This window comes from Petromyzon marinus, chromosome 1, assembly GCF_048934315.1.
Source record: "Petromyzon marinus isolate PM22_M1 ecotype Great Lakes invasive population chromosome 1, UKy_Petmar_22M1.pri1.0, whole genome shotgun sequence".
In the NCBI taxonomy this organism is placed as follows: Eukaryota; Metazoa; Chordata; class Hyperoartia; order Petromyzontiformes; family Petromyzontidae; genus Petromyzon; species Petromyzon marinus.
Genome location: NC_133667.1, coordinates 19,265,299 through 19,292,579, shown reverse-complemented (window position 1 = coordinate 19,292,579; position 27,281 = coordinate 19,265,299). Strand labels below are relative to the sequence as shown.

Here is a 27,281-nt window from a genome sequence, read left to right as displayed (position 1 = left end):
ATTTGCTGTAGTCATCGAAATGACCGTAAACGTTTTTTGAATTCAATATTTTTAACGTTGGTTCAAGCAGTTTACAAGAAGTGTACATTTTCGATTTTATCATTTTTTGTTCCGAAGTTATCGGTGGCTTTAATTAGATTTTAGACTGTGAAAATATATACTGCTTATTTATCTTAAGCACTTAGGTGATGTAAAAGTATTTTATTCCAAAAAGTAATTTTAATACAATGAAAACTATTACCTGAAGAAAATACCAAACCTATTAACAATGGGATTAAAGCCGATTGAGAACGGTGTTCACTGCATTTTTTGACAGATTATCACGAAGACAAAATCAACGAACATGAGACGTGACAATATGTATTTAGTTCTACGGTGGCTTGTCTTTGTTAAAGCTTCAGTCCTGAAGGTTCTAAGCCGATGTTGTTCGTGTGCTCCCACAGGCATCGTGTTTTTGGACGAGGTGGACAAGATCGGCAGTGTGCCAGGCATCCACCAGCTCAGGGATGTTGGTGGGGAGGGTGTGCAGCAGGTGTGTGTGTGTGTGCAGCGGAGTGCCGGGTGGCTAGAGCACAGCAGGTTGGCACAGTAGGGGGCACAGGTGGTGCATCAGCCAGTCATCTCAGTCAGTCGACCCGTGGCACCTGCTGGGTCTGCCCCGTGACCACCTGCCAGCGGGCGTTCGACACTTCACGTGGCCTCAGGGTGCACATAACCTGGCACAAGCGTCGTGGTGACGTCACCGCCACTTAGTGGTGAATGGCGGTTGTTGTGTGATTCGGTGGTGCAGCGGTTAGCACGCGGCACTTTGAACCCGGTGACCCGAGTTTGATTTTCGCTCACGGCCGAGACCAGTGAGGATCATCTCAACTTGTCCTGGGCCTCCCTAATGTCAACTTAGCCTCATTACAGTACGGCTAAATTTTTATTTAACTTTCGCGACTGCAGGAATTCAAATTCTTGGTTGTTTTGTAAAAGCACTCGCTTAACTTGTACGTGCGGTGCTTTGCTCCTTCATTGGCGCTGGCTGCCCCGCCCATGCTGTTTAGGCCGCACAGCTATGCTCACTTTGAAAGCCCTTATAAGCATGAGTGTTTTAACATCTTAACACCTGTTTGTTGCTAGAAAAACGGGGAAAACCTATTCTCATATTTTGGTACTGGCAAAGGAGGTCCCATGATATATAAGCAGTTGCATTTGGAGGCTTGCCCCCTCTTTTCTCTCAGCCTGATGAAGACCACTTATGCTGCGTTCGAAACGTCGTGGTTTTTTTCTTTTATTTTAAATTTTATTTTCTATCTACGTGACTTTACCGAAAGAACCAAGAACACAGTGGCTATACAGGGGACCTCTCTGTACCTGTATGATTATGTAAACAGCCTTGCTCCTACTCTAGTGTTGTAATTCTGTGATGAATTGTCAATGATTGATAATTTTTTGTCTTGTATTTACCATGTCATTTATTTCCTGATGATATATTATCTCATTGGTATAGTTTTGTTTGCTGCGTTAGTCTGAATATAACAGTCCTATGGTTATCTTAAATAATTCTCACACGTTTGCAGATATCAAGAGCACAATAATTTATTGTACACAAGGAATTGCTGCATCGCCGTGTTTCTGGTTGGTCGAGCGCTTTCCTCCGAGACCGCACACCATACGAGTGTGTGCGGCGAGAAAACAGCCTGATGCCGGCTGCTGTCTGTGCGCCGCACGTTCACCAGGGCTTGCTAAAGATGCTGGAGGGGACGGTGGTGAACGTGCCCGAGAGGAATTCTCGCAAGCTGCGTGGAGAAACTGTGCAGGTGGACACCACCAACATCCTGTTTGTGGCCTCCGGAGCCTTCAATGGCCTCGACCGCATCATTAGCCGCCGCAAAAATGAGAAGGTACACCTTGGCTCCACAGTCCGCTGTGTGGCACTGTCTCGTAATGCGTTGGGATTTTCTTGCGTGAACTGTCATGTTTATAGGGCGGGTTTACAAGGACACATTGCTTTAGTTATACGCGTTTACTGTCCTGAAGCGCAGTACGCTAACCGCCAAGCCACGCGTGTCCATCATGACAATTCGGCCCATCCCACCTCGCAAAACGTTTAAAAAAAATTGTATTAAACGTCATCGTTGCGTTACAGCCTTTGGGACTCGGACTGAATGTCACTGGCGCCTCTGCACCGGAGTATCACCACAGGTCTTGGGCTTGCCACATTCTCTAGAAAATATGTCGCTGGATAGATAACTGTACTTATTGAAATTGTCATCATAATCGTCTTATTGTTCAATAGCTAATGCACGATATCCAAAAACATGTTTACAGATGGATACTGTGGAGCAAATGTTTTTTTTCCCCCGAGTTCAGATATTGAAGCCTTCACGGGAAATAACACAAACAGTTCAATGCGAGCAACTATTCACATCACAACTCTACATTGTGGCAGAAAATGTTTTATTCAGACAGTAAACTTATACTGCTATTCCAATGTCATTAAAAAAACCTCCCTGTAAAGCACTTTCGACAATTTTTTTGTTTGTTACAGAAGCTGCTAAGTTTTCTACGTAAAAATAATTTTAAATCCCAATGATAATTCTTGGAAGTGGTGAATTTTTTAAATCTAGTTAAATGGGTCTGTTCACAGAACTTAGCAATTGCAGAACTAAATACAGTACAATCATGAGTTGATGAAGAGCTTGCAGTAGCATGACTTTGAGGGGTTGTAAGGATTTAAAGCTTTCGTGACTGCTAGGATCCATACTCTTTGGTTCTATTGGGTAAAGTCACGTAGGTAAAAAAAATAACAAAAATCACGACGTTTCGGCCACAACACAAGCGGCCTTCATCAGGTGAAGGGACGAGACTGTCTGGAGGACAGCGCTGGAGTAAAAATGGCACGTGTTGTGGCCGAAACGTCGTGATTTTTGTTATTTTTTTTACCTACGTGACTTTACCCAATAGAACCAAAGAGTATGGGTTGTAAGGAGTTTAAGTCTATCACGGAAGATTCATGAACTGGCAAGAGTCCCAAAGGCAGACCAAGGTGGAACGAAAATACGTGCAGATACAAGCGAGTGTCGGGAAATAGAAAGATAAGAGAGAACGTGGGAGGATAAGCACGAGTGGGGAGATATTGTCGCCGTACTGGAGAGATAATGTCACCAGGGCCGACCCAGACAGAATTGAAAGCTGCGACCGTTTCTAATCGCGAGATGTCCTGCGGCGGCATTGGAATTCCTTTTATGTACCCTCGATACACGTCAATTTGACCTCCTTCAAACAATGCTGTCACACCGGCGCTAACATCATGGCGGTGATGCGATCAGATGTCTGCATTTTTTGTCATCCATGTGTGTCACGCGCGTGCTCCATTTGTAAACTGCGTCACGTCTTTGCCCCCGATGGCAGTACCTGGGCTTCGGCACGGTGAGCGTGGGCGCTGGGCGGCGCGCGGCCGCCGACGCCGGGCGGGCTCACGGCAGCGCGAGCGGCGACGGCAGCGCCGTGCAGGAGCAGGAGGAGCGCGACCGGCTGCTGCGCAACGTGGAGGCGCGCGACCTCATCGAGTTCGGCATGATCCCCGAGTTCGTGGGCCGCTTCCCTGTCGTGGTGCCGCTGCACTCGCTCGATGAGGCCATGCTGGTGCGCATCCTCACGGAGCCGCGCAACGCGCTCATCCCACAGTACCAGGCGCTCTTCAGCATGGACAAGGTGCTCGCCCGTGTGTGCGCGTGAATGTAGCGCGGCGGGTTTCGTGTGCGCGTGTGCGCGCTCGGAGCGGTGGCGCAGAGGGTTAGCAGCGCATTGCACTACCAACCTGGTGACCCGGGTTCGATTCCCGCTCACGGTCAACACAAGTGATGATTGTCTGAACCCTAGGTCGACTCTTGCCTCAAATGAATACTTGGCGCGGTGTGTAAACATCACCACTTGGGAGAAAAAGGATGGTCGGGCGTGGTGCTGGCAACCCCCACCCCCTGTTATACAGTGCCAGTCTTCGTAGGTGCTACTCGCTAACGGCACTTGCCCCGACTGAAGGCTATACGGGGGATCTTTGCTTGTCTCGGTCTTTGCAGTGCGAACTCACCGTGTCGACGGACGCGCTGCATGCGATCGCTCGTATGGCGCTCGACCGGAAAACCGGGGCACGGGGTCTGCGCTCCATCATGGTGAGGGATCCCGGCGAGCGCGTTTGACAGCTGGGACAATGCCTGTGCAAGGTCGTACGCACCTCGGATTGACACGTTTAGTTACGTGCGAAAGAAGTTCAACATGCATACGTAACATGAAGCTATGAAAATAGTACCTTGCTTGGACTTGTTTAAAAGCTTCTGCCGAGCGAACGGAAGCAGGATTTAAAATCCCTCTGGCATTGAAGGTTTCTCTCGGTATGTTTTGGCTGCCGGGCTGCACGAACATGCACAGCCTTGTGCTGTATTGGCCGGCCCCAACTGCAGTGTCAGTGATGTATGGGGTGGACCCAAACTAAAATGGTCATGTCACTGTCAAATAACCTCTATCTTTATTTTTTTAAAAAATTATTTATTTTAAATTCACTGTTTTATTCATTATTCAATAAGCTGCAATGTTTTAATTAAAAAAGCCATTTGTTCTGTGCATTGCCAATACTTAAAATGTTGTGCATGTATTTGCAGGAGACCCTGCTGCTTGATCCTATGTTTGATGTGCCGTGCTCGGACATCATGGGAGTTCAGCTGGACCAGGATGTGGTGGATGGCAAGAAGCAGCCCTCCTATATAAGGTACATCTGATTGGATTATTCCCAACATTATTTAGCGTTTTGCAACAATGTTCCCGTTGTTACTGATGTCGATGTGGATTGAAGTAATTGTGCTAAAGTGGAGCTATTTGAGGTGTAGAATCAAGTGTCCAACAGCGAATCGCCCAAACGTTTACTTGTCGGCTGGGTTTTTTTTAACGTCGCTGCCGCCCGTTTGTGTTGTAGAGCGCCTCCCAAGGACTCGACGGATGATGACTGTGACTCGGGGGTAGAAGATGACAATTGGCAGCGACAACGCGATGCTGCTAACAACTGAATGCTTTACAGATGCCTGCTCCACAGAGCCTGTTAGCACTACCCTCTGGCATAGCTATAAGCTCCCCTTTCGTAATCGGCCCTGAGCCATATAGGGTTAAACAATGTTCTCTTCCACCACAGGTGTTGTTTTTCAAGTGTCATTACAATGTAAACAATTCACAAGCAGTACTTTATTCTTATCAGAGAAAAAAGGCACGATCTATGCATTGTTCATTTGTTTTCAAAATATGTCACTGCATTACCAAAAATTACATTGCTATATCATTAGTGTCCTACTGTTCCAATTATGAGTACTAAACAAGCATTGGACTGAATATACTTAGCAATGATGGCATACAGTGGTGAAAATTACTTTGTAATTAAGGTACTTTATTTCATCACCCCTACTCAAGTCCGTAGAGACATCATCTAGCCACAATGGCCTATGTGAAGCTTTGTTATGGTCTAGGTACGTCTCGGTCCCTTTAATGTAGAGCAGAATATTTTTGCACTAGAGTGCAGGTTAAGATATGTATCCATGCCACAGCAAGCAGCGTTGTAAAATAATATTATTTTAAAATATTTTCACTGTTTTTCTTTTAAACTTAATGTGTTCAGAATATTTTCTTCTGTATCCAGGGTTTCATAAATATCTGTATACCTGGATTTTCAGAACTGTTGGACTATTGTTTATTTTTTGACTTTTGGTCATCCAATGCTCTGTAGGTCTCCAAAAGGTGCATTGTAAATTGGGACTTGTCAGTTTTAAATATATTCAAATGAAATTGGTTTTGATGTCCACATGTTTTCTTTGCAGCCTCAATTGCGGCTGTGTACTTTGTGTTAGTAATACCGATAAAAACGTGTGCCACATGCAATCCCACCCAATAAGAACCTTGAAAAAGTAGGCAACAAAAATACTTTAAGAATTATATTTAGAGGCACAGTTCCGCCAGGGTTGTATTAAAAAAAATACAAAGCCTTTTCCCCACATTCTTTTCCTTTAGTGATATTGTACAATTGTACACGATGTGAAAATATGGACAGTTGAAAGAAATGCCTTTTTTCTGCACACATTTAATTTGATTGACATTTGTGTTGAAAATACGTGGCTATTTAGTCCAGACATTTGTTTTGAAATGTTGCATTTTTTTACACCAGTAATTCCCATCTTCTTAAGTGGACTGTGCAAACCAGAGTAATTATGTACACTGACCTTTTCTCCGCAAGCATTGTCTTGTTTTGTCAAAACAGATGATTAAATGTAAAATAAGAGTGGTGCTTCCGGACATTAAGGAACCCACAGTTTGTCACAATTTACCTAAATGGGTAGCTTGGGTGTTGAGTCGGTAAGCTTGGTAGGGTGATGGTTTCCCGTGGGTAAAAAGCAAGAACCACATTCACCAAAAAAATGTTGATAAAAATGTCAGAACAAAAATGCAATCCGAAATAAAATGTCAGTAATTTTATAATAGGTGCATTTAGCGGGTTACAATATCAAAGATGTTAGTAACAGGGAGTGTATGCTTTTAATATTCAATTTTCAAATTGGTTGTTAATCTAAACGAGGTTGTACCGATGGTCTAGGTGATGTTTGTAAAAAGAAACCTATCAAAACATTTGTACGTTTGACGGATTTGCATGCACACTGCATCATCGTGGTTTCCAATGCTGTAAGTTGAGAGCAGGTGTGGGATACTCGTAATGAGACTGCAATTTCAGACGATGGAGGAGGCGTTTCGGCTGCGCAAACTTTGTTCAGTCGTGAGACCTCGATTTGAAAGTTTTCTCACGGTGCCAGGACAATCGTGTGGAAGCATTCAAATATCGCGTTCTACGCAAGTGCTGCAGTGATTGTAACCACGATTGGTTTTCAGCTCACTTGGTAGGCATTTTATGAATAGTACTTTTATTACACAAAAGTGACCCAACAAATGTAAAACGTTTAGTGTTGCACTAGCGAGGAGTGTGTTTGAAGTTACAGTCGCTGTTCTGTTTCAAATTAACCAATACTTTTTCCCAAAGGTCATCTCTGTACTTTAACGTGTACATGCAAAACCACAGGTTTATTGTGTAACTTATATTTTACCCCCATTGTGAAGGTGGTTTTAATTCTTACTGTTGGAGCCTGTCATGAGTAGTATGGCAACTAAAAGGTTTTTCTGAGTGAAAGTATTTCATTCAATTTGTATGTAGCTGGACAAATGGTTTGATTTTGGTGAATTCAGTGTTATACACATGCATCTCTTTAAAAATAAAAAGCTGTGCATGTAAAGCTCATGTATAATGCTTTTTGTACTGTAAAAAGGTGCAATAAAATTTAGCTGGTTTAATATTGAATCATTTTTTTTGTTTGATATTGTAACAACTGCAGGATGCTCTTTAGGAAAAATTGTAGTTGTATGTTTGTATAAATTGTCTTAGGTTTGCCAAGAGCAGACATGCATTTTTGTCCATTGATTCTGGACACCATATTTAATATTTTGCCATTGTTTCTTGTGAATGAGCCATTACGGTTGAACGTTTTTGCATGAAAGTATGAATTTGCGGAATACCCTAACATTTAAAAAATGTATAGGTTTATACATAATAGGCTGCTTGACAGCAGTATTGGTGGCCTCACTGAAGTATAGCTAATACCTTGCTGCAAAGATATTTAATGGCTTGTGTGTTGGTGCAGTACAGGTCCCATACATGCAGATAAGCCATCACCACTGTCCATAACATTGCCTTATGAAAACATGTAGGAGACCCCATCATGGTGAAATCTGGATCATAAATTATTAAAACTAAGATGTATCAATGTAGCTGCTGCGACCCTCACCAGGATAAGTGGACTGAGAAACCAACTTATGTAAGTCGAATTGTGTAACAGGAGGCCAAAAAACATGTTTATTTCTTAGGGTGACCCTTGACACGCTTCAAGTGGTGAACACCATCCTGTGTCCACACCCAGAAATCTAAAACGAGAGAGGCTGCCTCCAGGTCATCATTCTGTTACACAATTTTCATGTTGGATGACCTCTGGCACAATGGTTAGAATTGGTAAGGCCCTGGTAGTTGCCAGGCCGTCTTCCACAATAACCCTGAGTAGCCCATAATTGTTGAGGGCACCTCTTACAAAGGCCCTCCGGGGATGTTGCCAGGGAATTTTGAGGGGGAAGCTCACCCCCACACGCATTTCCAGCTCCGTGTTTCCTTACCCGTTGTGGTTGGGAACACACAGGACAAACACAGCTGCGTGAGAATGTGATGCAAAAGATAGAACATGTCTGATAATTCTTCTTTCGTATGGCATTGGCGGGGAGGTGGTAACAGTTTGTTTAGTTATAGTTGAATGTTAAGGTCCTTCAACCAATCCAAAGTAGCAGTAGACGCTGTATAGATGTCAGCAATGCCGCCGGGGTGTGCGGATGGCGCACTCGGTGATGCAAGTACTGTCAATTATTACCCACCATTCTTTAATAGACAACAGCAGTTCATAGCGAATAGAAACTTTAATAGGTTATAGTTTGTTTCAAAAAAACAGCTTTACAAAGCATGTAACAGTGTTAACCTTATTTCTCAAATTGCACTTTATACACAGATGACCAACCCTTTTAGAAAGTTCAATATACAGAAACTTTTACATACATGTACAATGTGATAATGCATTACAGAGGTACCCAGTTCCCAAATGACCAAGTCTAATTCAGTGCGAGTACATGGCACACACACACAAACTCTAAATTCAGCAAGGTACTTTATAATTACTACACGTGTGTGCTGTTGATATCCAGTATCACTGGCACATAGTTAAATTGTATCTGGCAAATGTTTAAAAAGCACAAGAAAAAAAACAAATCATGTTCCTTCCCAACCAGTTGCAAATACTGACAATATGAACAGTTTACAACCTCCACCATCACTAAATTTGCGTGGAACATGAACACTTTATGGCTCATTCGAAGTTGCATGAATACAAGCAAGTGCGTGTTGGAGACTTGTGATAAATGGAGTGAGAGCGAAGGAGTGGTCATAGGATAAAGCTGCACGCAAAATATCGTTGAAACACGAAAGTAGGCTGGGCCTTCTCGCCATGTATGCAGACCACGACACGGATGTACCGTCCGTAGCACAGGAAAATAAATGGTACCCCAACAGAGCGCCATTAACAAGGCTTACGTGTCCTTTTGGGAACAAATCAAGCGCCTGGTTAACAAATTACCCCTTTCATCTTGGGGGGTGCTCGTGCTCTGTGTGTACACAAACTCTGAAGAACAACTTCAGCAAATAACCCCACCAGGAGTGCTATGACAGTCCTATTGTTAAGTATACACAGCTATGTCCAGAATATTGTTTTCAAACTCATTTATCTTGTAAGTCCATACGTCAAAACGATAAACAATTGGATATAGAATGAAAGTAAAAAAGTAATGTATTTGAAAGTCAAACCACAATCTATCCAAGGTCCTACTTTCTTAAATTAGTCAAATTTATGCATCGTCTTTTTGTTAACGATCACGAGCCACTAAATTCTACATTGCAACTATAGCTCAAAAATAGGTAGCGCCAACATAACTTTATGACAATGTAGACTAAAATATACATTTCACCATTTTCACCATTTTGGTCGTTTAATTTGAAATGGAACTCAATTCCGGTTGGACATTGCCAATCACTTGTGGGAATGCTCAATACATCGTCATGACGAGATTATCAAACGTTTGCGTATGCGGTCACGATTGCTTACCATGCAGCGTATGGGCACGCAACAATGTGGGACTGAAAGGCGCACAAGTGGTTTACAATTCAGCCCCTAAAAATCTCGGCATGGGCACATTTGCAACAACGCGAGCGATTCTGTTTTCCAGCAACAGTGGGTTACACGTGCTCCAGCATAACCACCTATAGAGACAACCTTCTCAACAAATGTCACATCTTGTTTTTGCTTAAATATGTCCAGCAACGCCAAGTGATTAAAGCTGAGTATGGATAATCAAACGTCTAGTGGTTTAGTCCATACTCGTGTCCACAAATACACACCAACAATATGCAATTTATAAATGCGGTATGACAAGATGCAGTTTTTTTACATGAGTTAAGCAAGAATATTTACATAAACAATTTATTTATATTCCAGCATAACCATTCCAGCAATTTGTAAAAAAAATGCAGTTATAATTCATGCTAATGCTTCAAAGCTCACAGTGCTATGTCACCACACTGAAAAAAGCAAAATCAGTGCCCAGCAAATTTAACCAGCGTTCGAAGCAAGTATCACCACTGCGAACTCATTCGTTTCAACAGTTTGCAGTGTGCGTGTGAATTATCCAGTCGTGTTTAATGACCCTAAAGTGTGACTGTAAACATCGATTTTAAGAATTTCCCTAAGGGCTGATCATAAACAGCTTTTAAAGAAAACACAAATTGGTTATTAAGAATGATCACTTTCAGTAACATTGATAGGATTTCAAAAATTAAATAGTCATTGTTCATCACGGATAATAAAAACAGGCAGATGGATTACCTTTTGGTTACTGTGCTTGCCACTGAATTGACTACATGGGGTAAATTAATAAGCCCTGGCTAAAATACAGACCTGGAATTACCAACTTTGTCACAGCGTTTGCAAATTGTGTCGTTCATGAGGTTGTGAAATTCACACGAGTTGGCCATTACGTGGCCGTGTCATAACCCAAATCGAAATAAAGTATCTGCAATCAATATGTTATAAGCGAAGTCCCCTACATGACCGATTCCCTTTGAAGAGGTAAATTAACATCTCTGGGACTTCATTTCGTTTAATTATTAATCAATGACATTTAAGTAAATTTGTTTTCGCTTTTGATTGGTTAACATGTACATACATTTTTATCAGGTCTTAGGTGGCTAACTGGCCGCACCTTGCGCTCAAAAACCTTCACACACACGTCAGAAGTAAAAAAAATTCTCAACTTATTTAAACAGTACAGTCTGCTCATCATTTGACAAGATTTGGATAAATTATTGGGCAGTTATGTGCATATTTCCGAAGGCTAATACAAAAGACTTGTCACAATGGTCGTATTCAAAAGCACCACTCGTCAAAATGGAACAAACCGAGTGAATGATGAAGATTCATATTTCTACTCCGAGGCACTCTAATTTTATGCAGAACAAAAACAGTAAAAGGTCGTCGCAAACACACCGTTTACCTTCTCATTTGCAAATCACTTGTTTTCTGCCGTTGCGTAAATGTACTTTATAATTAACAATAAAACACCACGACGTTATGCGCTTTGTCAAAAGACAGATTTTTCCATCACGTGTTGGCTGACGTGCCAGAAGCAGAGGGCAGGCTTTTGCCGCGGGCAAACAGCCTTAAGTGAGGGTTCCTCCAGCGTATTGTCTTAACAAATGGGTTCCAGTCGCTATTATGAACTCATCAAATTTCCTTTGCTAGACGGACCACCCTGCTTCTGTGAAGCCCCCCCCCCACCCTTTCATCTGTCTACAAGTCCTCCATGGTTTTTTGTTGTTGAATGGCCTCTACTGGCCTAAATTCCCCAAGATGAATATAATGCTCTCCCCCCCTCCCGACTTAGCCCAAGAAAGGCAAAATCCTTGGCTTAGGGTAGGCACCTCAAAAGTTCATTACCGAGCCAATAGGTCTATTGGGCCTCCTCAGCCAGCACGATGGCCATGTGCTCACCACGTGACTTGTTCATAAACTATGTAGACAAGAGCAATACAAAATATAAAAATGTGACCTCACCATTTGGCGACTGGAAGTAAACTTATGCAAAGAGGCCAACTCAGAACGTCCTCCGATCAAGAGGAAACAAGCAACTTCACCGCATCAACACTGCTCACCCAGTAGTTGTAACAGTATTCTTGTCTTTACATTTGTGTTAACGCCGAGCACAGCGTCAGATTACAGGTGAGAAGCTATGTTCCTTTAAAAACGAATGAGAATTGTAATGCATTTCAGTTTTCCCCACTTGCACCATTGCATACAGATGACCGCACAAGATGTTAAGCATCCCATGGCAGTGACATTATGGCCGTGCTCAACACTCGCAGTGGAACAAACCCAAGCGGCTGCACGAAATGCCGCCAAGTCAACTTCAGCAGGCAGTATGAAAAACAACGCGAAACATGGGTGCGGATCTGCTCAAAGCTGAACACGTAACGTCACGTCGCGTCCCGCTTGGCAGACACGTGCTTTTTACGATTGCACGCGTACAGCGTTGGCCACCACGTGCCATGTCATCATACATCTTGCGTGGAATGAACGCAATCGAATCTATGCATACGTCTCCTATTTAAATAATAACCGTTTACATTAAGCTACTGCAGTGTACGAGTACACACACACGCACTCGAGAAGACTAATGGAGTGTAAATATTTGTACATTTCTTTACACAGACAAAACATGACATGTACATATTCATATATATATTTTTTAACCAAAAATCCTGTGCCAAAACCGTGACCTAAACATAACTTATGTATGATGGGAAGATTTCTAAAATGAGCGTGTATAATGTTGTGTATTTCACATTATAAACATTTGTTCTACACCATAGTTGCACTTGTCAAAGGAATCCAAATGTTCGATTCTCCGTGTCCTCCTATAGGGGTCACTGTAGCCAAACGGCTGCTCTCCCTTGGCGTTTCGGCTGTCTGGATAGCCAATAGGAAATGCTCCGAGTAACAAATATTGCAGACAATTTTTAAAGGATGCACAATGTGTGGAACAGAGGTGAGAGTGTACACACTAGCAACGAAAACATGGGCACTGCTATAGGCCCCTCGGGATATTATCTCACAAGCTTTGTTCAAGCCTATTAAAGAATCGCCAGATGACAACCAGCTCATCGATTGTACAATGCTACAAGTCATTGTACAATGCTACAAATGTAATTAGTGTGACTAAAATGTCAGTTGCCTCACCTGAACATAACATTTTCATCTAGGGAAACACAGCGATCCCAATGTTATCCAGGAGAAATCAGTTTATATGCGGCAAGAGATGCTTTTATTACTTTCTGCATAGACCCAAGCGTCTTTTATATATATAAGAAAACATTTCGTAAAATGACCTTGTGACCAATATCAGTAGGTAAGGCTTCGGTTTGGCCAAGGCTCAGACAAAGTGTGTGCAGCAATGAGACAGCTGCTGAGACTCATTTCCCTGAACTCATCTCCACCAAACTAATGTACACACACACACACACGTATGTCCGCTGCTGCTGTGCTCACATGTACTGGAGAAGTCAAAAGTCAGCCTGAGATTGAGTGAATGGGGCCCATGTGGTCCAAGAGGCACAGTTAGAACGTGAACACAATGGACATGGCATTGGCTCGTGCTGTGTCGTTACTAAAAACTATTTATTTTACCAGGTAAGGCCCACTGAGCTATATAGCTGTTTTTCAGAAGTGATCCGGCCACAAAGGATAGCTCAACAAAGTGGTTTATGTGGACATCTATAGCAGCCAAATACTCTAAAAAGCATGCTTCTAATTGTGGAGGGAAAAACCAGAGGACCCGGAGAAAAATCCACGCAACCACAGGGAGAACGTGCACACTCCAAATATAAAGGCGTCAGGGTCGGGATCGAATCCACGACCTCCTGCATACCAGGCGAGGGAGTTACCAACTCGCCACCGTGGCGTTACCTTAGAGGCTGCAGTCAATGCCGAGGAACGAACGCCTGTGTGGCAAGAAGCACGTTTTCTTGCTGAGCAGACAGAACCCATTTTACACCAAGATGCAAACTAGATGGTCCGGCCAGATTAGACAGCGAGCTGCAAACACGGATGGGAATAGCGCACTGCAGTGCAGAGGTGTGATCAAATTAAATGATCAAATCCAACTACTAATTAAAAACATGTTTCTTTCGCAGAGATAATGTGACCATCAAGAGCTAATCAGGACATCAATATCTATTTCACAAACATCATATAAAAACACATGTAATACTAATAAAAAAACCCATCAATTTACTACTATGGAAGCATTACACGGATCGGCTTCGAGGGGGGTAAATCCTTATTGCTGCAAATTAAAGTTATTGCGTGAGGGTGTTCAGAGGCCTGCAGGCTGTACAATCCTTAAGGCTTTAAAGCTACCAGAGTGCTAAATATTACCAACAGCAACAATTACATTGGGCAATCATCCTGCATTAACTTGTTCTATGGTATCTGTCTATCACTGTGATATCCCAAGATACTTTGCTGCTTGAGAATCATAAGTTTAGGAAGGCTGTCATGTCAATTTAGGTCACTTCAACTTTAGTGAGGAGTCAATGGTCTGCATTTGATGAACTCTAAACATTATTGCAGTCTTCAGGCATTGTATTGACATGCTTCTGGAATTTTCAAAGGGAAATAAATTGGAGCTGGCATCTAAATGAAGTGCATTTAATATAAATACAGACATCACATTCCCAGACTGCCTTCATATAAGTAAACATCATATGCATCTGGAGTGTTGGTTATTAAGAGCATCTTGGCAACAGGCACACAATTGAGCGCCGAATAAAAAATATAAGCGATAAGTTACGGACGTCTTAATGTCCACACACGTGCACAACAGAGTAGTGTTGCTGTGCAGTACACAGTTCCCTTCCTAGGCTATACTATGCTTGCAAGTGTGACCTTTATTTACCCCGATGCTTTTAACTCTACGTGACAATGTGAAGAAGTGTACTTTCATCGTGTAAAACCTGGTTCTCAAATAGCAAATAATGCGAACTCCATCCTTCCTAACCGACTGACCCGCAGGCACAAACATGGACGTGTGCACACGACAAGTCCCACTGAATAGGCTTGTGCTCTTTGCATCGTCATTCCACGGGCTCCGCTGTCCGCTCTTCTGACTTCCCCACACCCATTGGGGGTTTTTCTCCATGGCACAGTCTCTACGATCATGCACGCTTTACTCTACTTCACTTTGTCGAGGCACCATATACCCTTGGCCAAGCCTCGCTCGCTGCGGGCCAACGCGCTGCATCTTGGCCTCGCACAAGCGTTTACTTCCTTCCGTTGAGCTTGGGATCGGGCGGCTGGAACGTGGATCGCGTCACGTGCTTGCTCTGAGGCTGCCGCAAAGTCACGGCCACGGCGGCCGCAGGCTTGTGGGAGCCCGGGAGGCGTCCCTCCGTGGTGTCGCCGCTGCCGCCCGGCGTGAGGGTGGTGATGCGGCGGCCTTCCCCGTCCATGCCATGCGCCCGGTACTCCGCGACGCTCGGGTGCAAGCGGCCCGACAGTGACTCGCCGTCGGACGTCGTCGCCGAGTCCGTGCTCTCCTGCCGCATGGAACCCTTGTTCAGGCGCTTCTTTCTCCTGAACATGTTTGTCCAGCGAAACTCTGCAAGGGGGGGAAAGGGGTTGGAGGAGGCATTAGGAATGAAGTTTGTTGTTGGGGTTTTTATTTATTTTATACACTCACTGGAAGTTCCGACGTTATCTTTCAGAAACGATTGCCAATTCATCGCCTTCATCTTGGAAGATCAAAAGTGGGTGTGTTATGCAACGCAACTTGCACAAAGCACCGGTTGACAGGTGAAAAGTGTTAACCACTGCCTGACAGTTCCCATCAACTCGAAAACCCACAAAAGCATGGCAAAGTCGCTCCCAAGCCTGAAAGCTTCATTTTCAGCCAAGACATAGCTCTTGCCGTTATAACCGTAGCTCACCGTTCAGTTGGACTGACACAATGTGGAGAACACATTTCCCGTTCGTTAGATGTACATTTTCTAACAACACAAACATAGCTAGGGATGCAAAAGGTGTGACAATCATTAAATGTAACTTAACTGGGTGGGCAGCTATTGCAATTATCTAATTTCCATGGCTAAATGTAAAACTAGTTGCATACAGACAGTGCTGTTTTTTTGCCATGAGAAATGTAGTTACATTTTCCAATTTTTTCATTACAATCTTGTGAATGCTATCACGGTGATCATATTATGGATGAGAGCTGGTCCCTGTCACTGATATGTGGAATGTCCAACATTGTCTAAGGGCTTGCAAATGTAGATGAGCCTCTGCACCAAACCCATCTGAGAAGGAATGCAATTTAATTTGATGTGTAATTCTCATCATAAAGTCGTGACAATTACTCAGTCACGAGTGCACTAAGCACTTGAACCAACACATTTACCGGCTTTTCACATTTTTGCTTTATTATTACAATAACATTCTAACTTATCAATTGGTATGCAGTCATTAGACAAAAAAATACATTTGCAGATGTGCCTTCACATTTCATCTGCATTAGCAGAACACTTTTATTTCTATGTTAATCAAATAAAGAGTGAAATTCTCAGACTGAGCCGACTCAATTGAAATCCTAAATGTATCGTTCGTGTTATCGTCATCATTTAAAGAGACAAATCATACATTTAGAAATCTCACAGAACACCACCATGTGTTTGAAAATAGATCGAAATGTTTTTTTTTCTCACAGGACTTCTGAAAAATTATTAAATTGGCATCTTAATATTTTGCAGAACAGAGGGCACGCTTTCCAATGCACTCTGTAATGAGATTGTCGCACGAGTAAAACTGATATTTATACATTCTCAGAATTTCGATTTAAAGCTTTCGTGACTGCAAGGATTCATCTTCTTTGGTTCTTTCGGTAAAGTCACGTAGAATGAGAATAAAATAATAAAATAAAACAAGAAAATTCTCACGACGTTTTGGCCACAACACAAGTGGCCTTCTTCAGGCGAAGGAACAAAAAACTGTCTGGACGACAGAGCTCCAACATTGGAGCTCTGTTGTCCCGACAGTTTGGAGCTCTGTCGTCTCGACAGTTTTTTGTTCCTTCACCTGAAGAAGGCCGCTTGTGTTGTGGCCAAAACGTCGTGAGAATTTTATTGTTTTATTTTATTACTTTATTCTCATTCTACGTGACTTTACCGAAAGGACCAAAGAAGATTCTCAGAGTTGTAATTTAGCCAAATCAAGTGCGAAACCAAATTGAATACAATGTTTTTTTTTTTTTACAGTCATTGGTGACCAGACTGACACTGTCATCCCGCTACACTAGGGAACCCAGTTTAGCCACAGGTGGCGGCCCGGATTCTTAACTACACGGCCACCTCTACAGCACGCTGCTCTGCTCCACTCAGATTCAGTCGCTCCTCCCCGAGCAGCGCACGCACCGGCGTGCCCGTGGTCACGCTTGCTGGGTTCGTCGGTCCCGTCGATGGTGTCACGTGAGGAGCTGTCCAGAGCATCGTCGTCCGACGCGCTGCGCTCCAGCGAGATCATCGTGTTGCGCAGCTCAGACCTGCGTGACACACGTACATCTCCCCGTTTGGCTACGTGCGATGCGGAAGAGGTTCAATGCAACGCGCACGAAGGGCACGCGGTAAACTGAAGAGCCGGCGCACGTGCGTGGGCGGCACTTACTCATCGTACGCGCGGTAAATGAACGAGCACCAAAGTAAACGCAGGGAGACTCGAACCTTCAGCGGGCGATGTGCAATGGACTCATTGAGGGGCAAAGGGCACTGCTGGTTCTGATCCAAACATTTGAAAATCTAACCACAAAAATATAAGGCAGCGTGAACAAACAAAAAATGTGGTGCTTCGTTTTGAAGTCGTGCTTAAGCACGACTGTCAACGGATATCCCTTAAATTCAAGGTAAACTGCTCCAGATCGGCCATCTGCGGTTTGCCCTCATCTCCCCTCTTCCCTCCAGAGCCAGGAGGGTGCACGTACAATCGCTCCTTGATGGTCTCCTTCTCTTGAGACAGCAGCTGCTCCTCCTCCTCCATGGTGGACTCGTCCAAATCGTTGGTCTCGCTTGCCTCCGTGGCACAGTCACTCTCGCCCTCCTCAGCGATCTTGTCGCCGACGCTTGTGCCGCCGGGCTGGGCCGTGCCGGTTGCGGCGTCCTTGAGCCCTGCGCCACGCATCCAGCTTTGCCGGTACCTCCCTTTGCCCTGCGAACGCGAAGCAGCGGGAGCCGTGTGTTTATTACTTATGTACCAAAACACATATATACCGCACTGTAGCGGGTTGTAAGAGGAGGCCAAAATACCCTCTTCGAGTGGGGCTCCACAAAACTCTCTCGAGCGGAGGCCATTCCGCTAACAAAGACACGAGCAAGCAATTTCAGCGCCGTACCCTTTAACCTCCATCGTTGCGAATTACACTAACTATAAAAGCAGGGGGAAGTCAACATAGTTTACCCAACATTGCAATTCAGCATGAAGAACGCTTCCAATTGTTATACACGACGAAGGGACAGCCGCCACTTGGATCCGCTGCCCGAGGCGCTCACCATGGAGCGGCGGATGAGAGAGAGGCGCTGGTTGGCGCTGTTCTCCACGCTCTCGAGGGTGCTAATGTCAGCGAAGCGCGTCTTGAACTTCCTCATCTGCTCCTCCACCAGCAGCTCCACGCAGCTGCAGGCGTGCACACACGGACACAGGTGGCACGGCACACAGGTGTTCACGATCGCTCCGTACGTCTCTCTCCGTAAAGCGTTGTCAGGTTGTGCCCAAGCATTGCTCGCAGCTCGATGTTCCGACGTGTCACTCTGGGTGCTGGCAGATGCTTCAGTAACACAAATTATCTTGGCGATACTGCGCAGGCAGTGTTGCGGAAGCGCAAAGGACAAACAAATTTCAACACATTCGTCAATAACGCTGTCTTAAAAGTACACGAGATGTGACGTTTCGGGCAATGGCCCTTCTTCACAGCACGTAGGGAGGCGAGAGAGGTGAAGTGATTAAGAGTTGGAGACCGCATTTTAACTCTTACCCACTCTACCTCTCTGGAGAGAGCACTCCCACATGTTGAGTAAGAAACACGCTGTGTAGTGAGTTAATTTAAATATAAATAAGACCAGCAGATCAAATTGTGTTGCTGGCCAATGGAATTCAGAGTTTGACGATCAGGTTAATTGAACTGTACAATAGGTGGCAGACCCAAACTGAATTCAACTACACTGTACACTTTTAGCCATGGTATTCATGCCTATCATTGAAGGTTAATAATCCAAACGATAATTTGTGTTAATGAGCACGTTAGCAGCCAGACGTAGTACGCGGTGCTGATTTCATGTTTTCTTGCACAGTCAGCGCACTCCATGTCAATAAAAGAGCCACTGGCAGTTTTCAATATATCCATGTAAATTCAATAAGCATTTTCATAAATACAGAAACACTAAAGTAAACCAGTCCAAGTGATTCTCTGACACTACCCATAAACCATTGAACACATGTACAGGAAAAAAAAGCTACAAAAACAAACTGTTTCTAGAGCTCTGGCTTTCCTTTAAAGCTCTGCTATGAATGGCCTCTGGGGACGTCCACCACAGCTCTCGTCCAGTGCATACTGCACCACGAGGAGTTTAAGTGGCATCCGCCTCCAACAGCGCTCCCCAGCGCCCTCGTCTCTAAACACGTAAATCCCGCAGCCACCCCTCGCACCGTGGCACACCAGAGCGTGGGTGTGCCGCAGCCTTACTGGGTGGTCTGGCCAATGTCCCTCATGCTCTGCAGGGGGTCCGTCGTGTCGGGCGGCCGCAGAATGCATGGCGCGAAGACGATGGCCAAGGCGTTGCACGACATCCGGTTTGTATCCTCGTACTGGGCGATCCTACAGGGCGGACACGCACGCACACACACTCACAGCTTGGTTTGGACACGAACCTCAACTTTCCGCAACGCCAGGAACACATTTTCTTTGCGGCTTAAAAACGCCTTTGCTGTCTGGCCAGGTGGCACTTTGGGCAGGGCACAGTAATCATCTCACAGTCAAAACTGAGCGAGTTCAAATCCCGGTTGAAGGTCAGCCCAGCCCACTGGGGTTATTAAGATAAGCATTATCTTCAACAGTGACTGGCTCCCGTTATCGCAAAGTGTAATTTACACCAAATTATCACAAGCCCCAAATGGAGATGAGTGCCACCCAACCGCTTGTTTGGGCAGGGAGATGCTTTGGCTTGCTGCTATTCCCCCTAAAGAGAGGGTGTAGTACGGACGGAGCAGGAAAGGACAGAATGACTGTGGAGCACCTGACGAGGTGGAAGATGATCCTCTCGAGAGTGCTGTAGTTGACGCTTGGCAATTGTCCAATTATGGAGTAAACCGCTTTGATTTTCTCCTTCTTCTCTGGCACGCCTGTGGAAGCAACAACACAGCAGTCAGCAAGGGCCTCGACTGCATGGAAAGAAACCCTCACATCACACGGTCAATTCGTATACAAACTGTAACAGACTTAACACGTGGAAGCCAAAGATGCAACTTGTACATCCACGGAAGGGGTTAACATTATCACGTACCGACGGCACGGAGGAATTCATCGTAGAGGTCAAGGGTCATGAGAGGCACGGGCAACTCCCGCAGCCACTGCTTGAGCACACTGCCGATGACGTGCACCTGATAGTCATCCAGGTTCACGCTGTTCACGTCTGGACACGGCCAAGACACACGGGGTTAAACCACAGTCAGCGCGTTTACGTGTGTACTGCACAGTATCATCAAGTGCGCTGTACGCATCCAATTCATTATGCTCTAATTAATGTGATACAAGGCCATTGAGGTGTGACACTGAATTAATTTTGCTAAGGAGACCTTGCATAACTGTAGCTATATTGGAAGCTACTTGTTGGTTAATACCACAGGGAACTATTGATATATTTGGTCAGGGATCAAAACTATATAACTGCATAAATATGCAAATATAGTTTAGAGCAAATAGAAGCTCACGACCTTCAGTTGCAACATGTGGACATTTATAAATTATGAGCTTCTATAGTGAAATAATGATCACAAAACTAGCCACCAATCCCAGCAGGCCCCCAAGGAAAGAGAATGGAGGCTGGAAGGTAAGCATGGTGTGATTCACTCCACTAACAATTCAGGGTCGTGATTAATTCCAGAATTGATTCTTCACATCTTTTATTTTGTCTTATATATATATTGTTTCTATTTTGTTCAGTCTCTCATATATACAGTGAGGGAAAAAAAGTATTTGATCCCCTGCTGATTTTGTACGTTTGCCCACTGAAAAACAAATGATCAGTCTATAATTTTAATTGTAGGTTTATTTGAACAGTGAGAGACAGAATAACAACAACAAAAATCCAGAAAAACGCATGTCAAAAATGTTATAAATTGATTTGCATTTTAATGAGGGAAATAAGTATTTGACTCCCTCTCAATCAGAGAGATTTCTGGCTCCCAGGTGTCTTTTATACAGGTAACGAGCTGAGATTAGGAGCACACTCTTAAAGGGAGTGCTCCTAATCTCAGTTTGTGTCCTGTATAAAAGACACCTGTCCACAGAAGCAATCAATCAATCAGATTCCAAACTCTCTACCATGGCCAAAACCAAAGAGCTCTGCAAGGATGTAAGGGACAAGATTGTAGACCTACACATAGCTGGAATGGGCTACAAGACCATTGCCAAGCAGCTTGGTGAGAAGGTGAAAACAGTTGGTACGATTATTCGCAAATGGAAGAAACACAAAAGAACTGTCAATCTCCCTCGGCCTGGGGCTCCATGCAAGATCTCACCTCGTGGAGTTGCAATGATTATGAGAACGGTGAGGAATCAGCGCAGAACTACACGGGAGGATCTTATCAATGATCTCAAGGCAGCTGGGACCATAGTCACCAAGAAAACAATTGGTAACACACTACGCCGTGAAGGACTGAAATCCTGCAGCGCCCGCAATGTCCTCCTGCTCAAGAAAGCACATATACATGCCCGTCTGAAGTTTGCCAATGAACATCTGAATGATTCAGAGGACAACTGGGTGAAAGTGTTGTGGTCAGATGAGACCAAAATGGACCTCTTTGGCATCAACTCAACTCGCCGTGTTTGGAGGAGGAGGAATGCTGCCTATGACCCCAAGAACACCATCCCCACCGTCAAACATGGAGGTGGAAACATTATGCTTTGGGGGTGTTTTTCTGCTAAGGGGACAGGACAACTTCACCGCATCAAAGGGACGATGGACGGGGCCATGTACCGTCAAATCTTGGGTGAGAACCTCCTTCCCTCAGCCAGGGCATTGAAAATGGGTCATGGATGGGTATTCCAGCATGACAATGACCCAAAACACACGGCCAAGGCAACAAAGGAGTGGCTCAAAAAGAAGCACATTAAGGTCCTGGAGTGGCCTAGCCAGTCTCCAGACCTTAATCCCATAGAAAATCTGTGGAGGGAGCTGAAGGTTCGAGTTGCCAAACGTCAGCCTCGAAACCTTAATGACTTGGAGAAGATCTGCAAAGAGGAGTGGGACAAAATCCCTCCTGAGATGTGTGCAAACCTGGTGCCCAACTACAAGAAACATCTGACCTCTGTGATTGCCAACAAGGGTTGTGCCACCAAGTACTAAGTCATGCTTTGCAAAGGGGTCAAATACTTATTTCCCTCATTAAAATGCAAATCAATTTATAACATTTTTGACATGCGTTTTTCTGGATGTTTTTGTTGTTATTCTGTCTCTCACTGTTCAAATAAACCTACCATTAAAATTATAGAATGATCATTTCTTTGTCAGTGGGCAAACGTACAAAATCAGCAGGGGATCAAATACTTTTTTCCCTCTGTATATACAGTATGTTGAATTTCTTTCACGCACTGTATGTCGCCAACCTAGCTAATCAGAGGTGCGGGGAAAGACAACAAACTAAACACAAAAAATAGTTCTAAAGAAATGAGTTTTCAATCTAGATTTTAAAGTGCATAGCTCCAGTGGCTTCCTAATATTGGAAGGAAGAGCATTACAGACGGCCACAGAAGCGAATCTGAAAGCACACAATACAGTGACCGTCTTTGTTCGATAAGACTATTGGTAGTTACTATATTAATACGAATAAGCTTAACAAAACGAGAATGTCTTCAAAATCAATTTTTTTTTTTAAGTGGGTTGCTGCAAGTTTCCCAAGTCACACTTGACCACATTTAGGATTTTCACAATTCAGTGCAAATATCTGAACCCTTCAACAGCCGAGTGAAAGTTAACGATTGAGGATCCTAACATCTACAGGCGTATGCACGGCTCCCTCGTTCAATTAACGACTCTGTGAAAATGTGGTATTTAGGATTTTATAATGACAGGCAATAGGATTTTTTTGCAAAACAAATCATGTTCACTTCCCAAAAGATACTGTGCTTGGGAAATACACGTCTGAAACTATGGACTTGATGTGAATTGCACACGAGTGAGTAAATTATACATTTGGATATTCAGTTTGATATCTTATCAGGCACAATTGAATCTTGAGCATTCACCTAATATTAGTTATCATATCAGATGTCTTTATAACATTTCGTAAAGCTGCAACAGTCACGATTCCAGAATTTGTTTAAAGTGTGGCTGTGTTTTGTTTACACAAATGAGACTCCAACTGGAACAATCAGATGAACCACTCATTTCTTGTTTTGCTTTTCAGTTCTGGGTCATTTAATGTTATTTTCACAAAATGCATGCCATGTACCGAATTGCTGTTATCACAGCCACAACAAATATTTGTTTTATCAAGCACTGAGATGAAGCACATTTAATTGCCAAAAGGAGTCCTCCAAGGCACACTGCGTTTAACCCGTCGCTTGGTGCGCGGACAATGTCTTGATATAATAAACAGTCCCTATTCGACTGCCACAATCTAGCACACTTGGCCGTGGTTATTCTTCTTCTTCTTCATTGCAATGATTATGAAGGATGTGGCCATTAGATCTTATACTGCAACAGCGTGAAGGTTACGTAATTAATGACACCGTTTGCAAGTAAAAGGCACTCGTATGCCAACCATGAAATAAGTGACTTGAACTTATCAATTTGCTATAATAGCCCATATATATTATTTATTTTGCATTCCTTTCTCCTCCGAATTATAGATCTTGTACCGAGGCACATGGCAACCAATTTTCTATGAAACCACTGTGGGAAATCAACAAACACTGTGGAACATCCCATCAACAATATCACAAGCCTTCACCTGGTATCTGTCACAGGTCTATCTCACAAAACCGCTGGATTGTGCTCATCTCAACCAAGTGGCTGAGATTGCTCTTACCCTGCCTGATGAATATAAGCAGTCACAGCCGAGTTCATTTCATGTAAATGAATGCAATTGGGCAGTTACCATTGTCAAGTTGCTGACGCAGCTCCTTGACCTTGGTGTTGGCGCCTGACTTGCGGTAGATGCCCTCTGTGTAAAGGCCGTGGATTTCGATGTAGTTGAGCAGCTTCTCCAGCAGGAAAGGCACGCTCCGATCAGGGCCGGTCAACCGGAACAGGTCAACGGCAAACTGCTTTCCTACCATGTCCCCACCGGCCTGCAAATGGTAACGCACGTGGCGTCAGATAAAGCAGCATTTCTTATACTTCATTGTTTCTTTTAACCAGGTAAGGCCCACTGAGCTATTTTTCATAAGTGACCTGCCTTCAAATGATAGGTCAACAAAATGGCTTTTCACGTGGAAATGTATAGCGGTCAAATACTCTAAAATGCATGTTTCTAAATGTGAAGGGGAAAAACCGGAGGACCCGGAGAAAAATCCACGCGATCACGGGGAAAACACACAAACTCCAAACATACAGCAGGCTTAGTCAGGATCGGGATCGAACCCACATCCTCCTGTATACCAGGCCACTGGCGCCCCTTACATCCACATGCCTTTGCACATTGTCGGCATCATCTTCATCACCAGCAAATGTTTATCCACTGCTGGACGACGGCTTCTCCATGCCATTGCCATCCCTCATCGTCCTGGGATGCCACAATTCATCTCAATCCTGGACATGAACTGATCTCATCATCATCATCGTACACTCGGGCTTGTACGTGTCCTCATTTAACATCTTAATTGTGGTGATTTTTGTCAGCAAATGAAGTGCTTTTTTTTGTACAACTCCCACCTTTGAAATGTTTTTCTTAAATACAGATGAGCTCTTTGCAGATCAAATATATTCGTAAAACACACCTTTTTGTTTGCGTTGTAATATCCAGTACACCTCCTGGTTGTTGATGAGTAGCATTTCTTGTGGCACGCAAACTTGCAAGCTGAAAAAAACAAACGGAACACAACAGAATAATATTTAAATCTATGTAATGCAATCTCTCCGCCTGATGACGATCGCTTGTGTTGCGATCGAAACGCCGGAAGTTTTTCTAAATGTTTTACATTTATTATTTTATTCTTTTCTATCTACTTTACCGAAAGAACCAAAGAAAATGTATAGGTGTTTGCTGTTGATGGGAAAATGGAACATGATACAAAATATCCCCAATCATCTACATTGGCAAATAATGAAGTGGGCTAGAGTTTGGCAATGACCATGACAAGAAAACACTTCTGGCAAATTGCCTGATGATGCTGGATGTAATTACCAGCGAAACGTCGTATTCAAACTGTAAATGTTGTGGATTCACTCTTCAACACACCGGTGGGCTAAAGTAGTGAACTAATTGTCTTTTGTCAACGTGACAATTTATTTTGCTGATTGGCCGTGTCGGGTGGTGGAGGGTTACGACACATTTATAAATAACGCGATCTAACCCAAAAACCTTTATTATGAAGAAAACACTGCAGTCAATAAAAGCAGCACAAATGCGAATAGTTCCCTGTGTAATACTGGAGGCCTACCCAAGGACACAGGATTGCCAACACCGATTAGCACTGTTGGCTACGGACGGTGCGAAAGAAGTTCGACAGACATACGTACAACTTGTACAGCTCGGTTGACAAACAGCCTGGCCCCTTTCTCCCGCTTGTGTCCATTCTCACAGCTCATGTTACAAAACGTAACTCAATCGACATCTCTCCCTGAGTCTTTACAGCCCAATTCCGAGAGCTAAACTGCTCTTTCGATCCCAATGTGTGCAAGACCTCATCATCCAAAACAAATGCAATGATAATCCGACATGATTAAATCCACTAGTCAGAAACCCCTGGCTCCCGCCAAGCCACATCCTCTGCCTTTTCCCCTCCAGCTCCCTTCACTTTTCCACTCAACACCATCCCACCAACCCCTCACTCACCCCCCCCTGGCTCCTCCTAAACAGCCCACACTCTGCTATGGTAGTGGCCACGAGGTTGAGGCACACAGCAGCCGTTTATATTATTCAGAGCAGGCAAAGTCAGCTTATACATTTCCCAGACCATCCAGTATCTGTACATTGTTTCTTGAGTCTGATTTCTCTGCATATTCTAAAAAAAACATACACATGGTGGCTGGACTAACAGCTCTACGTTGTTGTAACATAGACCACCCTTCCCAGTCTCTATACACATGCACATTAACACATAAATAAATGCAATTCTATTTCATGAAGGTCACTTCATGTTTTTATGTACTCGTATACATAGATGCAGAGGTAAGGAAAAATAAATTTAGGCCACAGTATTAACTAAAAATGGGTTTGGTTTATGTGTCAGCCTGATTTTCTATGGAAAAAAACAATCAAATTGGTATTCTTGTTTCTTTCGGTAAAGTCACATAGAAGGGAAACAATAAAATAATAAAAATATAAAACAATAAAATTATCACGACGTTTCGACTGCAACACAAGGAATCATTATCAGGTGTGAAAACCACATCATCAGGTGTGAAAAAAACCGCCACTTTTTTCAAACTTCTTGCTGTGGTTTTTACACCTGATGATGATTGCTTGTGTTGCAGTCGAAACGTCGTGATAATTTTATTGTTTTATATTTTTATTATTCTATTGGTTCCCTTCTGTGTGACTTTACCGAAAGAACCAAGAATATGAATCCCTGCAGTCACGAAAGCTTTAAATCAAAAATCAAATTGGTATTAAAAATCAGAGTAATTCAGTAGGCAAATATAAACCACAACTGCCTTTGAGCCAGCATTAGGCACGAAGGCCCTTGGTGGTCTCATTAAATTAGTTCATCAGAAACAAAGAGACACCGGCATTCCTCAGCAGAATTCTACATACGCGAGTCAAGGTCAAATGATCGCAACGTTCAAAGGAGCATTGGGCGGCATTTGTCTCTGTTTGGCAGCTTCCAGCTAGTGGAGAGAATTCCAGATTACCAACGCGGAAGGGCCACTCTGTTCAGAGGATAACTGCTCACTTCTAACAAAATGGTACTCATTTTGTCCCCCTCAAAGGGGCTGTAACAACCCCCACCAAGCAACTGAACAAACAAACTCCTGATTTTGAGTTCAGTGCTCTGGTGCAGGGCCACGCAGGCTAACCTGAGTAAATTAGACAACATTTCTGCCACAGATTTCTACCAATATGTATCGACTGGCAGAAGAAACCTCCATCGTG

General features: G+C 43.8%; 2 protein-coding genes across 13 annotated transcripts in view; one reads left to right on the top strand and one right to left on the bottom strand.

Moving 5' to 3' along the window:
* The window catches only part of CLPX (caseinolytic mitochondrial matrix peptidase chaperone subunit X), a 35,041-nt gene extending 27,672 nt beyond the window's left edge, over nucleotides 1-7,369 (top strand). For both annotated transcript variants that reach the window (XM_032967325.2, XM_032967399.2), the window contains 6 exons: nucleotides 444-532; nucleotides 1,725-1,889; nucleotides 3,400-3,702; nucleotides 4,068-4,160; nucleotides 4,647-4,753; nucleotides 4,958-7,369. In XM_032967325.2, coding sequence (XP_032823216.1) covers nucleotides 444-532; nucleotides 1,725-1,889; nucleotides 3,400-3,702; nucleotides 4,068-4,160; nucleotides 4,647-4,753; nucleotides 4,958-5,048 — 848 coding nt within the window. In that variant the 3' untranslated portion in view covers nucleotides 5,049-7,369. The remainder of the gene's footprint in view (nucleotides 1-443; nucleotides 533-1,724; nucleotides 1,890-3,399; nucleotides 3,703-4,067; nucleotides 4,161-4,646; nucleotides 4,754-4,957) is intronic.
* A 1,138-nt stretch (nucleotides 7,370-8,507) lies between these two features.
* Nucleotides 8,508-27,281, bottom strand: part of MYO9A (myosin IXA) — a 208,414-nt gene continuing 189,640 nt past the window's right edge. For all 11 annotated transcript variants that reach the window (XM_032966355.2, XM_032966347.2, XM_032966409.2 and 8 more), the window contains 9 exons: nucleotides 24,964-25,043; nucleotides 24,123-24,315; nucleotides 20,306-20,434; nucleotides 20,039-20,144; nucleotides 19,489-19,620; nucleotides 18,299-18,422; nucleotides 17,734-17,957; nucleotides 17,171-17,298; nucleotides 8,508-15,366 (listed from right to left, as the gene is read on the bottom strand). In XM_032966355.2, coding sequence (XP_032822246.2) covers nucleotides 15,029-15,366; nucleotides 17,171-17,298; nucleotides 17,734-17,957; nucleotides 18,299-18,422; nucleotides 19,489-19,620; nucleotides 20,039-20,144; nucleotides 20,306-20,434; nucleotides 24,123-24,315; nucleotides 24,964-25,043 — 1,454 coding nt within the window. In that variant the 3' untranslated portion in view covers nucleotides 8,508-15,028. The remainder of the gene's footprint in view (nucleotides 15,367-17,170; nucleotides 17,299-17,733; nucleotides 17,958-18,298; nucleotides 18,423-19,488; nucleotides 19,621-20,038; nucleotides 20,145-20,305; nucleotides 20,435-24,122; nucleotides 24,316-24,963; nucleotides 25,044-27,281) is intronic.